A 14,662-nucleotide genomic window follows, 5' to 3' on the forward strand; every position below is an offset into this window, starting at 1 on the left:
TTGGTAAGAATGACTGTAATTTATAAAGGATGATCGTAACTTTTAAATGATGACCCTCAATTCTAAGAATATCCGTATTTGTATTCATAGCTTTTTGTTGTGTTTGTCTCAATAGTGGCTCAGTTAGTGGATATAAACATGTTTCATCATTTATTTTTAACTATTTGCCGTATTTTGAGTTCATGACAATTATAGTAAATTGCAAATTTCTCGTAAACAATGAAATATTTATTGATAACGACTTTAAAATTTTAATACAAATAGACAGAGATATGACGAAAAGTTGAAGAAACAAGAATGTGTCTCTAGTACATGCCTCATCTACACTATAATTATTTCTCACTTTTTTATATACTAGTATGCTGGTGCGGCATTTGTTTCCAATCAATTGGTACACAGCCAGTTGTGGGTGAATTATGGTAAGAATTTGTTCTGTTTTGAAGTTTGTTTTTGTATTGCCACTGATGTTGTATGAATCTCTGGCTTTGTATTGAATTATAATTTGTAAACGTCTATGTATGACACGTGTAGTGATGCTGGTAAATGGTATAACTGGATGGTGAAACGCCCATTTTTCAGTTATCTTGTTTCTCATCATTTTGATTATGAAAACTGATTGAAATTGTTTTTCGAATATCTTTTGCTTTTGAGTTTGGTATTTTCTTTTATTCAAATATAATCATTTCTAATGTGATTTTTTTCATATTTAATTGCTGTTACTTTGGTCAGGGTCATTTGTTGGATGGTCAAGTATCATTTTGTTTATGTATGTAAAAGATATGTTAAACTTGCTGTTTTAGTCTTTTGTATATCTCTATATAATCATATTGTCCTTTTTGGAGTAAGATTTTTTTTTCTGAGTGTGTTATGCATCCAGGGAAGGCAATGTGTCTATGTTAACATTGTATATGGAATCTTCCATCACTGTATTGAATACCTAAACTCCATAAGTGTCCTTACAAACAACGGTATATTGCTGAGTCTTCTAAAAGACGGGCGAAAGATACCAGAGGAACAATCAAACTCATAGATCGAAAATAAACTGACAAAGCAATGGCTAAAAAAGAACAAATAAATAATAGTACACAGGAAACAACATACAAAACTAAAGACTAAAGTAACACGAACCCCACCATAAACTTGGGATTATATCAGGTGCTCCGGAAGTGTAAGCTGATCCTGCTCCACATGTGTCACCCGTCGTGTTAATAATGTTATTACATATCCGGTAAATAGTCAAATTCGGTAGGTCTAAGTGTTCCTCGAAACCTCTTTCATAATCATTGATATCAATTTGATCAGCAATCAAAGCCGGGCTTCGAAGTTTTTTAATCAGATTTGGATACTAAAAAAATCCAAAGATGTTTTACAATACATACAATGTAAGACTCTTTCATCTTGCAATAGTATTAAAACATTTGATTTTTCTACACTTTACACAAGTATACCCTATCCCAAATTATTAGACAAATTGAAAGAGTTGGTATTTATAAAAAAAAATGTCTTAGGAAGGGATAAATCCTACTTTGTAAAAAATCACTCTGATTCAAACAAAACATTATATGAAACTGACATTATCAAGATGCTTGATTTCTTGATTGAAAACATATTTGTTACGTTTGGAGGACATGATTTTCAATAAACTATCGGCAGTTCCCATTGGAACCAACTTTGCCCATCTACTTGCCGACTTGTTCATTTATTCTTATGGGGCTGACTTCAAACGGGGACTTCTTTAAAAGAAGAAAGAAAAGAAATTAGCAGTATACTAGTACTCTAAATTTACTTTCCGCTATAAAGATGATGTTCTCCCAATAAATAATTCAAAATTGAGGCATGTCATAGTGTAATCGTATCAAACAAAGGTGTTCATTATATTTGGTTTACCCAATAGAACGAACAATTTTTGGGTTAATTTTTTGTCTGGTTTGTTTCAACTGTTCTACCGAAATTTCTGTCAATTTTTATAAACGGGTTAACTAGTGGGGCAGTAACTGATTACCTTTCTAGAGCACATACGATCACCACTGGTTTTGGTTGGGGTAATTATAAAAATCTATTGAAATTGCTAGTTAGTATTTTATTTTTTTAAGTATAGTAAATAGGTTAGAACAAAAAGAGTATGTATCAGACTATTTCATTCATAATCAGTTAAATTTTGCAAGGTGTGTAATTTTTATTTATAAAATCTTTTTGTTTAGCACTCTCCTTTTTCTAACAGCTGAATATTTGGGGTTCCTTCGTGGCTACAAACATATTTGTACATGTTGTCTCAGCAGCTTACAGTAGACCACTCCGAGCGATAAATATACGAGACCCCTGTTTAATCAATTTTATTTAGCCATAGGTTTTTTCCTTTCTACGTTAAGCATGTCTCATCTGACACTGTGTCTTGTGAGAGGTTAAGCTAACTATAAGACCAGGTTAAGTCCACAATTTTCTACATAAGGAAATGCCTGTACCTTGATTTTGGCATTTTATAAACTACTTTCTGTTTTGATTTTGTTTGGAGTGCAGCATTCTATTTATTTCACTTTTTGCTTAAAGGAGTAGGTTCAGAAAGACCCCTTTTTGGCCCCAAAATATAGCAGTTTTACAAAATTGTGAAAATGTAATCTTTTAGCTATTTACTGGAAAGTAGAATGCTTCTGCTACATACATATGGGCTGTTTTTGACAGTACAATGCCCATATATCGGGTACTAGCATCATTAAGTCGTGCTAAATTACTGAAATCTTCACAATTTTAGCATTTTAGTTAAATTTTAGACGGTTTCCGTCTTAAATGAAAGTGGTCGCATTCATTCATAATATTCAAATGTAAGTTGTATTTGATGATAATACATAACATATATAAAGGTTGAAGATGAACACGTATGCGGCCACTTTCATTTTTGACAAAAACCATCTGAAAAGTGACGTTTTTTGGCATAATTGATAGATTTTTCATATTTGAGCTTGAATCGGAGCGTTTTTAATGACTAAATCAGTTAAAATCTTTCACATAAACTAATTGAATCAATTAAAAAAGACACTTAAGTGTTTAAAAAGTGTCAAAAATCTTTCGTTAGATGAACCTGAAATTTGAGGCCAAAATCGGCCCTTACCAGACCTACTCCTTTAGTAAATGTAGTATTTTCATTGAAGGAAAAATTGGTCAACATGTTATATTTGGTCTGGAATGTCAAATTCTCCATCGAGGAATTGATAATATGACTTGAGTACTTTTTTGCTTCCTCACAGCAGTCTGTTGTTAAATAGTTCAACATAATATACAACTTTTACTAGGAAGCTTTTTTCAGCATCTCAGACTCATGGTCTGCCAAATTAAATTTTATAAACTGATCTGTTATGTTTACTGGGGATACACCTTTGAATAACAGATAATTCCTTCCAACAGGGACCCAAATCAGATATTTGATGTCTTCATTTTTAGAAAGAGAGAAGATTTCCTAACTCTGATTTCCTAATGTTATAAAAATAGATTTACATGACAACTATTTAATGATTAGGATGATGGTCACAAGGGTTGAGAACTACTAGTTTAGACAAACAAAAATAAATTCTTTGCATGAATTGGGGCTTTGAATGCTACCCTAGTCAATTGAATTTAGTGTTTCAATTGTTTTTATTGCGTTATCATGCTAATACAAAGCTTTTCTGGAGCTCTGGTAAGAACCCTTTGAAATTTGAATCCTGTTTTCTATTTGTTGATAAGTTATGTAAACTTCTCTTGTGGAGAATGGTCGCATTGGCAATCATACCACATCTTCTTTTTTTAAATTAAATGCTTATGAGTAGATGTACAGGGATGTGTGATCTAGAGTTATGTGAGCCTTATGTGCATTCAAGAAGTTATTACAAACAAAAGTGCAAAGTATTTTCATATTTATTAATTTCATTGATGTTAACCTAACACATGATGAAATCTACCATTTACACAATGGAAAATCTTGCATACAAATTTCATGATTCTTGAGGAGTTAAACTCACGCTCTTAACTATACATCACATATAAAAGTCATTGATATATAATTAACAATAATCAATTATAAAGTGATCGTTTGAGGAACTAAATTTGTACAATTTCACACATTTAATAGGTTATCATTTCAACCCTGCCAGAAATCTTGTGCTGCCCTATTAACTTTTAACAAATATCTTTTACTTTAAAAAATGTCTTTTTTTATGAGCAACACCCAAAATGTATATAGTATGTATACTATTCATAGTTTTATAATAAGCAGACATTTCATTTTATAATGATAACTATTGCACAATAAAAGTTCAAGCTGTTTCTATTAAACATAAACAATCAAAAATCAAGTGTTTCTGTTTACCTCCTGGAAAGTATACACTAGCTGTCATATAGATACAAATGTCTTTGTAACAATAATATGATAAAATGCCATGACCAGCATGCCTTCATACTCATTCACTTTATTTATAAAACATTTGTGTTTTAAAGTAAACTTCATTCAAACTCAGTCTTAGGTTTTTCATTTGGCATGATAATAATAAAGACATATTTCTAAAGATGCCTTACAAATTTATCAAACTTTTTTCAATTATCCCCAAAAAAATATCTACACAAAGATGGATACTCAAATGAACAATCAGGAGAATATTTTGATATATTTTTCTTGTTATGTTGATCTAAATAGATGTGCAACAAATTATCGCATTTGCATGGTTTCTTTTCCGGAGACTATCTTTTCAAAATGTCATCAGTGATACCACATACATTAAATGTAATAATCCTTATTTCATTTGAAGTTTGTACATAAATATTTAATCAGACTATTTACACAAGAATCACACTCCTAAGTATAGGTTTATGTTTGTCATTTTATCATTAGTGCAAGGGCCTTTCGTCACCTATAACCATTATATCATGTGTTCTTATAAACAAAGGATAGAAGTCCACATCTCTAAAAATGTTTTAAAATGTTTATGAAAATAAACCATTGATGTTTGATCAGAGAAAAACCTTTTTAGTTATTTAAAAAAAAAAAGTTGTGACAAGAAACAAAGGCACTATTGCGTCAAATTTGAATAATTATATTCATCTATATTGCAAAGAATGTTTTTACTTTTCTTTTTAATAATTCAAGTGTTTGATTAGATGTTTGAAAGACATCTGAAAATAAATGGAAGTGTTATTCTGATGGCAATAAAGTGATAACAGACATGCTGAGGGCAAACTTATGTTACTGTATTACAAGGGCTTTGATAACTTACGGATGTTTCAGGAACTACTTTTAATATATCAGAATAGCTTCACTATTATGAAATTTAGTGTTAAAATAGAATTTTTCCCAGAACAGTCAGAATTGATTTTTGCATCTTATATTAAGCACAAATATGTAGTTTAAACATAATGAAAAGCATTGGAACTAAGTATAAACTACCTCAAATTATTTTTTTATGTTATACTACTTACTACAAATGAACAAGGTCATGTGTCTAAAACAGCAGAATTATGCCAGATATATATCAAAATGATAAGCATATACGTTAATTCCTTCTTGAACCAAGTAATGAAATGATTACAAAATTGATATTTACAAGAAAACAAATATTTACACAGATAAACAAACAACATAAGAAAAATTATGATACATGAATTTTTGTGACAAACCCGATTTCAACAACAAAAACAATAAACAATGTTGTTTGCACACTTCATCTCTCACATAAAAAATGTTATATAAAAACATATGACATATTGTGTGTTATTTTACATGCTAAATGTGTGATTTATGAGGAATAATTTACCATGTGTGACTTGCTAATGTTTGTGATGAATGATTAAATAAAATTCATACGACTTTTCCAGATCTATCAAAATATAAAAATTTCATCAAACATCATTTTTGTGTAAAACCATCTATTAACAATATCTATCATAACTTGGATTCACCAGAAATACATGTTATCAATTCTAAAATGCATATTTCTGTCAGAAAATTAAGAAAAAAACAATAAATCCTTCAGAAAAAAAACTGTTTGTACTTTTACAGGAATGCCTTTGTATGGCATGTAATAAACTGCTTGTTGGTCCATTTTATGTTGATATGACACCCAGTACACAAATGTTAGCAACTCTCCAGAACTTCTATCACATGACCTATGGATTTCCCTCCTGAACTTCCAACGGCAGTCTGAAAAAGAAAAGTACACATTCTTTTACATATTTCCTTCTTATCCTTATACTATACTGTAAATCAATAAAACATTTTTGTCATGAAACTAAAATAACTTTTTATGAAAGATAGTCACAAAACTTGCCCTTGAAAAATCCCTTTCTTCAGCCAATTTTCATTTTTTTTCCAACTTCTAAATATTCCAATTGTATTGGATAGAAGTGTGGATATTAAAATTCAACAGGCAATCATTTAGAGGACAGTGGATAGATGTGTGGATATCAAATATGCTTCAGGAATCTTTACATGAAAAAAAAAGATATATGTCATGTAATGTATGGATTTTAAATATTGAATATGAAATGATTAAATGTACTGTGGACGAACAAGCTTCCACAAGACCGATGAAGGAGGTTAATTGAATTATACATATAAACTTACCGTTAGACTCATAAAGGATAAAAACTTCTTCAGTATCATTATCATATCATCAAAATTACCAGATGGTAGATGTTCCTTCACCTGATTAACAAACACCTGAAATATACAATCAAATCAGTCAAATTATGTCTCAGTATTTACTTTAAATTTTGATTAATTATAACTTTTTGTTATAATGTGTGAAAATTTTTCTAATATGTAAATCATCACATTTAAAATTCCGGTTCACTGAAAATGGTGAATCTGTGAAAAATGAAAATGGAAAAACTCTGTTCTTGTCACACACAAAATGATAGTGGACATACCCTTTCTTCGTAATTCAAACCAGCTAAAACAAATACTCTAACATGGTAAATAAATTAAACTTGTACAAATGAAAGGACATGATACAGCTTTTAAATAACCTCAAGTGAGCATGTTTTCAGTGATCATTTAGATGTAACAACAAAGTTCCATGAGATGTTGTACAAAATATACCCTACTCCTCATTAACCAAAAGTCATGTCTTATTGAATAGGACAAAGACCTTTTCATACATAAAGTTACTTCCAGGCATATTTGTTGACAATAACATAGTACAACAAGAGTGCACACGCTTAAATGTCTCGCCTTCTATACTAATCATTGATATTATGTTGATAGTCCTAAGTATAAAGCTAAGCTTTATTACAACTGTCACATAAACTTAACATTAACCAAGATAACTAAACAAAGACTAATGAACCTTGAAAATGAGGTCAAGGTCAGATGAACCATGCCAGGCAGACATGTACAGCTAACAATGCTTCTATACAACATATATAGTTGACCCATTACTTATAATTTGAGAAAAATAGACCAAACACAAAAACTTAACACTGTGCAATGAACTGTGAAAATGAGGTCACGGTCAAATAAAACCTGCATGACTGACATAAAGATCATAAAATATTTCCATACACCAAATATAGTTGACCTATGGCATATAGTATTAGATAAAAAGACCAAAACTCAACTAGAGGCTCTAAAGAGCCTGTGTCGCTCACCTTGGTCTATGTGACTATTAAACAAAGGAAGCAGATGGATTCATGACAAAATTGTATTTTGGTGATGGTGATGTGTTTGTACATCTTACTTTACTGAACATCCTTGCAGCTTACAATTATCTCTATCTATAATGAACTTGGCCCAGTAGTTTCAGTGGAAAATTTTAGTAAAAATTTACAATTTTATAAAAATTGTTGAAAATTGACTATAAAGGACAATAACTCCTTAGGGGGTCAATTGACCATTTCGGTCATGGTGACTTATTTGTAAATCTTACTTTGCTGAACATTATTGCTGTTTACAGTTTATCTCTATCTATAATAATATTCAAGACAATAACCAAACACAGCAAAATTTCCTTAAAATTACCAATTCAGGGGCAGCAACCCAACAACGGGTTGTCCGATTCATTTGAAAATTTCGGGGCAGATAGATCTTGACCTGATAAACAATTTAATCCCTGTCAGATTTGCTCTAAACGCTTTGGTTTTTGAGTTATAAGCCAAAAACTGCATTTTACCCCTATGTTCTATTTTTAGCCATGGCGGCCATCTTGGTTGGATGGCCAGGTCATCGGACACATTTTTTAAACTAGATACCCCAAAGATGATTGTGGATAAGTTTGGATTAATTTGGCCCATCAGTTTCAGAGGAGAAGATTTTTGTAAAAGATTACTAAGATTTACGAAAAATGGTTAAAAATTGACTATAAAGGGCAATAACTCCTATATGGGTCAACTGACCATTTCGGTCATGTTGACTTATTTGTAGATTTTACTTTGCTGAACATTATTGCTGTTTACAGTTTATCTCTATCTATAATAATATTCAAGATAATAACCATATAACGGCAAAATTTCCTTAAAATTACCAATTCAGGGGCAGCAACCCAACAACCGGTTGTCCGATTCGTCTGAAAATTTCAGGGCAGATAGATCTTGACCTGATGAACAATTTTACCCCATGTCAGATTTGCTCTAAATGCTTTGGTTTTTGAGTTATAAGCCAAAAACTGCATTTTACCCCTATGTTCTATTTTTAGCCATGGCGGCCATCTTGGTTGGTTGACCGGGTCACCAGACACATTTTTTAAACTAGATACCCCAATGATGATTGTGGCCAAGTTTGGTTAAATTTGGCCCAGTAGTTTCGGAGGAGAAGATTTTTGTAAAAGTTAACGACGCCAGACGACGGACGACAGACGACGGACGACGGACGCCGGACGCCAAGTGCTGAGAAAAGCTCACTTGGCCCTTCGGGCCAGGTGAGCTAAAAACTTAACTTTGACCACTGAACCTAAAAATGAGGTCAAGGTCACATGACATCTGCCCGCTAGACATGTACACCTTACAATCATTCCATACAACAAATATAGTAGACCTATTGCGTATAGTATGAGAAAAACAGACCAAAACACAAAAATTTAACTATAACCACTGAACCATGAAAATGAGGTCAAGGTCAGATGACACCTGCCAGTTGGACATGTACACCTTACAGTCCTTCCATACACCGAATATACTAGCCCTATTGCTTATAGTATCTGAGATATGGACTTGACCACCAAAACTTAACCTTGTTCACTGATCCATGAAATGAGGTCGAGGTCAAGTGAAAACTGTCTGACAGACATGAGGACCTTGCAAGGTATGCACATATCAAATATAGTTGTCCTATTACTTATAATAAGAGAATTCAACATTACAAAAAATTTGAACTTTATTTTCAAGGGTCACTGAACCATGAAAATGAGGTCAAGGACATTGGACATGTGATTAACGGAAACTTTGTAACATGAAGCATCTATATACAAAGTATGAAGCATCCAGGTCTTCCACCTTCTAAAATATAAAGCTTTTGAGAAGTGAGCTAACGCCGCCATCGCTGTAGCCGCCGCCGCCGGATCACTATCCCTATGTCAAGCTTTCTGCAACAAAAGTTGTAGGCTCGACAAAAATAAAGCTATATACATAGTTTGATCTTACTTCAAACAACCAAGTCTCTTTTTACCTGCACACAACAATAAAACAGCTCTGCACTAACAGTGTGATCTGGTTTAACCCAACCCAGTATTAAAGCTATGGACTTACAGTGTGATCTGGTATAGCCCTACCCAGTAATAAAGCTATGTACTCAGTCTGTGATCTGTTTTAATCGAACTCAGCATTTAAGCTATGTACTTACAGTGATATCTTGTATTTCACAACCCAGTAATAAAGCTATGTACTCACAGTGTTATCTTGTATTACACAACCCAGTAATAAAGCTATGTACTTAGTGTGATTTGGTATAGCCCTATCCAGTAATAAAGCTATGTACTAACAGTGTGATCTGGTTTAACACAACCCAGTAATAAAGCTATGTACTTACAGTGTTATCTTGTATTACACAACCCAGTAATAAAGCTATGTACTTACAGTGTTATCTTGTATTACACAACCCAGTAATAAAGCTATGTACTTACAGTGTTATCTTGTATTACACAACCCAGTAATAAAGCTATGTACTTACAGTGTTATCTTGTATTACACAACCCAGTAATAAAACTATGTACTCACAGTGTTATCTTGTATTACACAACCCAATAATAAAGCTATGTACTTACAGTGTTATCTTGTATTACACAACCCAGTAATAAAGCTATGTACTTACAGTGTTATCTTGTATTACACAACCCAGTAATAAAGCTATGTACTTACAGTGTTATCTTGTATTACACAACCCAGTAATAAAGCTATGTACTTACAGTGTTATCTTGTATTACACAACCCAGTAATAAAGCTATGTATGATGCTACTATGCTGTTTTCCATATGCTTGCCAGCTTTTTGTAATGCTGCAAAAAAATCAAAAAGTCTAATTACTTTTATAATTTAAAACATTATTCACAAATTAAATATTGTAGTATATAAAAAAAAATTAAAGGTAGATTTTTTATTCTATTTCTCTAACAACTATACCTCTTCTTAATTCTTTAAAAATAAACATGAATACACATCCAATATTTATGGCATGTCCATCAGATTTTATGAATTCTTTAAATTATCACTGCTGAAATTGTGACTATATTTTTATTAAATCATGTTATGTCCCTTTGAAGTTTAATAAACTCATATAAGTTAATGTTATGTCCCTTTGAAGTTTAATAAACTCATATAAGTTGAAAATTTAAACTGATAATTACATACTTGACCAAGGATCCGGAATTTTTTTACCTAATTTTGGTCATTTAGTAATAACTTAAAAATTGGTGCCCTTTTTCAAACAACGATTGTCGAAATCACATTACTGTGTATGCTCATACAGTCATACTCGCAGCATCAACAAACTTGTTAAACTGTTGCATCGTATTTACTTCATGAATTTTCTTAAAAATTGATCTTGAGCAATTCAGGGAAGGCAACAGTTTAGAAATGAAATAATTATAATGACTCAAAACAATAAATTCCTCAAACTTCACTCATGTCTTTGGATTTTGATGACAAAATTATAACCCGATGTTTTGTGACAATACTAAAACTCCGGCCTCATTTCCAGGATTAGTTTTGTTTGTCAAATTCACAGGAAATCGTTGGCTTTTTAATTTTTACCTTTAACAGTGTTTGAATATTAACTATAATAGTTGGACTTGTTTAATTAAGCATGAAATCATTTTGAATTTACAATTTAGTGTCTAATCTGAGGAAGAGAATTTCAAGTGTGCGTATTACATAGTAAACAAAGCATGTGTGTTAGTAGTGAAAAAATATTTTTTTCTAGGTAAATTAAATCAAGTTTTAATTTAATTTTGAATCAGAATTGGCAATTGTCTAAGCTGAAAAGTGAGTAAATAATGCACAGTTTTTATGGACTTTTAATTGCTTTATAATATTAGTTCTGAGCTTGTGATCAATAGACAGGTGTGAATTAAAAACACAGGTAAAGAGATTAGCGATCATTAGCCAATATTTCCCCGAGCATTAATATAGTTATTAGGAGGGCCCACAGGATTATAAAACTATACTGGAGTGGCAGTTTTATTACAGGAAAAGGACAACAAAACAAAAACCAGATGCTCCGCAGGGCGTAGCTTTATACGACCGCAGAGGTTGAACCCTGAACAGTTTGGGCAAGTATGGACACAACATTCAAGCTGGATTCAGCTCTAAATTTGGATTGTGATTTAATAGTTGACACAGCATAGGTTTCTGACACAGAATGAATGTGTTCTAATGAACTTAAAATTTTTTGTTTTTTCTTAGAGCAATTCACTATGCTGTTGAATATTAATCCTCTCAAAAAAATGTTTGAAGAAATTTTCTTTTTTATTTATGAAATTTCAAATGAGAAACCCAATTTTTTTAATCACATTCCCCTTTCCCTTATTCCAAAACTAATCTCAATTAAAATTTCTAATGGAGTTTGCAACAATAACTACTCATTTAAATACATCATAAAATATTAAGATGTAAAAAAACTGCTTGTTATCACTGAATGGTAAAGATTATTTTAATTTATCAGTTGGTAGTAAAAAGTGAATATACATTGTATATTGTATATAACAAAGATTTAAGTTGATTCTGGACAAAGAAAGATAACTCCAATTAAAAAAATCTTGCTATTGCACAATATTTTGCAATTAGATATTTCTTGCTTACTATTCTGGACAAAGAAAGATAACTCTAATTAAAAAAAAATTTGCTATTTCACAATATTGTGCAATTAGATATTTCTTGCCATTACGCAATACTGTGCAATTGAAAAGACTTGCTATTGCACAATACTTAATATAATAATTTTGGATCCTGATTTGGACCAACTTGAAAACTGGGCCCATAATAAAAAATCTAAGTACATTTTTGGATTCAGCATATCAAAGAACCCCAAGATTTCAATTTTTGTTAAAATCAGACTAAGTTGAATTTTGGACCCTTTGGACTTTAGTGTAGACCAATTTGAAAACAGGACCAAAAATGAAGAATCTACATACACAGTTAGATTTGGTATATCAAAGAACCCCATTTATTCAATTTTTGATGAAATCAAACAAAGTTTAATTTTGGACCCCGATTTGGACCAACTTGAAAACTGGGCCAATAATCAAGAATCTAAGTACATTTTTAGATTCAGCATATCAAAGAACCTAACTGATTCATTTTTTGTCAAAATCAAACTAAGTTTACTTTTGGACCCTTTGGACCTTAATGTAGACCAATTTGAAAACGGGACCAAAGGTTAAGAATCTACATACACAGTCATGACAGTTAGATTCGGCATATCAAAGAACCCCAATTATTCAATTTTGATGAAATCAAACAAAGTTTAATTTTGGACCCTTTGGGCCCCTTATTCTGTTGGGACCAAAACTCACAAAATCAATACCAACCTTCCTTTTATGGTCATAAACCTTGTGTTTAAATTTCATAGATTTCTATTTACTTATACTAATGTTATGGTGCGAAAACCAAGAAAAATGCTTATTTGGGTCCCTTTTTGGCCCCTAATTCCTAAACTGTTGGGACCTAAACTCCCAAAATCAATACCAACCTTCCTTTTGTAGTCATTAACATTGTGTTTAAATTTCATTGATTTCTATTTACTTAAACTAAAGTTATTGTGCAAAAACCAAGAATAATGCTTATTTGGGCCCTTTTTTGGCCCCTAATTCCTAAACTGTTGAAACCAAAACTCCCAAAATCAATCCCAACCGTTCTTTTGTGGTCATAAACCTTGTGTCAAAATTTCATAGATTTCTATTAACTTAAACTAAAGTTATAGTGCGAAAACCAAGAAAATGCTTATTTGGGCCCTTTTTGGCCCCTAATTCCTAAAATGTTGGGACCAAAACTCCCAAAATCAATACCAACCTTCCTTTTGTGGTCATAAACCTTGTGTTAAAATTTCATAGATTTCCATTCACTTTTACTAAAGTTAGAGTGCGAAAACTAAAAGTATTCGGACGCAGGACGACGACGACGACGACGACGACGACGACGACGACGACGACGACGCCGACGACGACGACGACGACGCCGACGCCAACGTGATAGCAATATACGACGAAAAATTTTTCAAATTTTGCGGTCGTATAACAAGTTCAAACTGGCAATTTAGAAACTCAATCTCAACGAAATGACGGAAATTATTTCTGTAAAAAAATAAAATTTGTCCCAAATCCCAATCACTCATTTAGGACAAAATACTTTCAGTTTAGGACATGACCGTTTCCGGACCCTTGTACTTGATGTAGCTACTGAGTAAACAATTATTATGTACCTTTAGCAAACGTTTCTTCATCAGCCAAATCCTCTTCTTTGCTGCCAGGTTTTAGTCTCTCCTCTACATCACCATTTGCTTTCTGGTCACTTTTATTTTTCTTTGCTGAATTAACTATCCATTCCACTCCTGACTCTGACTCCTTCCATTCACCAGACTTGTTAGGAGACTGTTGAGGTGTTGTAGACTCCTGGGAGAAATCTTGTTCGTCCATTGTCTTTGCTGTTTCAAATCTCTTACAGAATACCTTAAAATAACACAGAAACTTAAGTGTGATATAATTATAAATGTATAATTATAAACATATAATTATAAATATATAAATAATTCTTTAACTGTATGGCAATTTAACCCTTTCTAAACCCCTTGTTCAAAAATTTTAATCAAAATGGGGTTGCAGATGATCTCAGAAGATGTTAGAAGTTTAAGTGTTATAACCTTTGTCATTGGATAAATCAAAATGTGTCAACTATAACAGGTGTAAGGGCTGTTCCAGAAAATACTATGTCCCCCCCAGGGAAGGCAATTTTTTTAAATATTATGTGGGTGGTTGTATTTGAAATACCAAAATGCAAAGGGAGTGCTGTTCTAATTAAATTTTATTTCTGTGGGTGGTGGGGGTTAAAAAAAAGTGCCGTCCCTGGGGGGGACATAGTATTTTCTGGAACAGTCCTAAATGAAATTGACAACTTTGCAGAATGAGGAAGGATAAAAGATGAAAATTTATTAATTTCTGGCCTTTGTTAGTCTTGTATGATTATTAATTTTAGTTTTTTTTGTGTATATTTATGAGTTT

The 14,662-nt window shown here is 32.0% G+C and overlaps 1 protein-coding gene across 2 annotated transcripts in view; it reads right to left on the reverse strand.

Annotated features, from left to right (window-relative positions):
* Positions 1–3,872: 3,872 nt before the first annotated feature.
* The window catches only part of LOC139487848 (wings apart-like protein homolog), a 38,475-nt gene continuing 27,685 nt past the window's right edge, over positions 3,873–14,662 (reverse strand). For both annotated transcript variants that reach the window (XM_071273012.1, XM_071273010.1), the window contains exons 14-17: positions 13,867–14,113; positions 10,359–10,447; positions 6,587–6,682; positions 3,873–6,163 (exon numbers count right to left, since the gene is read on the reverse strand). In XM_071273012.1, coding sequence (XP_071129113.1) covers positions 6,098–6,163; positions 6,587–6,682; positions 10,359–10,447; positions 13,867–14,113 — 498 coding nt within the window. In that variant the 3' untranslated portion in view covers positions 3,873–6,097. The remainder of the gene's footprint in view (positions 6,164–6,586; positions 6,683–10,358; positions 10,448–13,866; positions 14,114–14,662) is intronic.

The sequence above is a fragment of the Mytilus edulis genome, chromosome 9 (genome assembly GCF_963676685.1).
Source record: "Mytilus edulis chromosome 9, xbMytEdul2.2, whole genome shotgun sequence".
NCBI lineage: Eukaryota > Metazoa > Mollusca > Bivalvia > Mytilida > Mytilidae > Mytilus > Mytilus edulis.